At 44.9% G+C, this 1,605-nt stretch overlaps 1 protein-coding gene across 1 annotated transcript in view; it reads left to right on the top strand.

The window, feature by feature from the left end:
* LOC110307524 (protein WFDC11) overlaps positions 1-916 on the top strand; it is a 3,319-nt gene extending 2,403 nt beyond the window's left edge. Inside the window, exon 3 of the mRNA XM_021179761.1 lies at positions 860-916. Within this exon, the coding sequence (XP_021035420.1) occupies positions 860-916 (57 nt within the window). The remainder of the gene's footprint in view (positions 1-859) is intronic.
* The last annotated feature ends 689 nt before the right edge of the window (positions 917-1,605 follow it).

Raw genomic sequence — 1,605 nt, 5'->3', positions numbered from 1 at the left:
CCCACACACAGACACAGGTCCACACACAGACACAGGCACCCACACAGACACAGCACACACACAGACAGGCACTCATGCACACACAAATACGTACACAAACACACAGATATACATAGATACATCCACAAGCACTCCCAACAGATATGTATAGACATGCACAGACAGGCAGACATATGCACATGTAGACACATTCCTCCGTACACAGAAGTACATCCAGAGACACCCACAAACATACACAAGACACACAGATCAACATTCAAACAGGCAGACACATATACAGACACATACACATGCGCGTGTGCACACACACACACGCGTGCACACACACACACACACACACACACACACAGAGAGAATGGAGAGAGAGAGAGAGAGAGAGAGCAAGGTTCCTAACACCAGAAAAGTAATTCACTGATAAATGAAATGAAACACCAGTTTAGAGGCCTGGACCTGTTTTGTTTTGTTTTGTTTTGTTTTGTTTTGTTTTGTTTTGTTTTGATACAGGGTCTCTCTCCATAGCCCTGGCTGTTCTGGAACTTGCTATGTAGACCAGACTGGCCTCAAATTCACAGAAACCCACCTGCCTGAGTGCTGGGATTAAAAGCCTTCATCTTTTAAATGCCTGTTTCCTAGTTTGCCTGCATTTGTAACCATGAACTCCATAGCTGGACCTTCCTGGGGACCCTTGGGGCCCAGTGATCTCCCAGTGAACCCGAGCCTCATACCCAGAAGTGGTCAGGTCCTGACATCTGCCATAGCGGGTGTCAGCCAGTGGGAACTGGGCTGCAGCTCGAGGATGAAGGTTGGTTTCCAAGAGATTGCAGATCGCTGAGAATCTAAACGTTCTTCTTGTTTACAGAAATTTTTTGAAAGAAATGACCCTGACTTCCAGCTGGCCCGACCTCACAGGAGCTAGTGGGTGCTTAAGAGACTTCAGAACAGGGCTGGGTGGTTACTTTCAGAAATGCTGTTTATTGGGGGTCAAAGGCAAACATACTTGAAAAATAAAACACGAAAGACTGGCCTCAGTGTCTCCTTTTTTCCCCCCTCATATCACTCTGTGATTCCTCCTGAATATCTTGCTTTAAAAATTGTTTATTCTTTAATAATTTCACATTTAATCATGTTATTTGATCAAAGTCATATTATCATCTTAGATCTCTTCTCCAATCCCACCAAATCCCTTCTTCTGTCAAAGTTTTTCAAATCTGTTTTTATTAATTATTTATTACTTTATATCCCAATTGCAGCTTCCCCTTCTTCCTCTCTTCCCAGTCCCTCTCTCTCACCTCCTTTTCTCTATCAACCCCTACTCCGTTGGTTCTCAGAAGATGGCAGGCCTCTCATGGATATCAAACAGCCTTGCGTTTCAAGTTGCAGGAAGACTAGGTACATCTTCTTCTGTTGAGGTTAGCCTAGGCAGCCCAGTTAGGGTAAAGGGATCCAAAGACAGGCACTGTGGTCAGAGACAGCCCTTGCTCTTCCTGCTTTAAGAGTCTTACATGACAGGAGTGGATGTTCACAGTCACCTATTGGATGTATCACAGGGCTCCCAATGGAGAAGCTAGAGAAAGTACCCAAGGAGCTAAAGGGATCTGCAACCCT

Source organism: Mus caroli, chromosome 2, assembly GCF_900094665.2.
Source record: "Mus caroli chromosome 2, CAROLI_EIJ_v1.1, whole genome shotgun sequence".
Lineage (NCBI taxonomy): Eukaryota > Metazoa > Chordata > Mammalia > Rodentia > Muridae > Mus > Mus caroli.
Note: the sequence above shows the minus strand (reverse complement) of the source record. Positions and strands in the feature narration are given on the sequence as shown.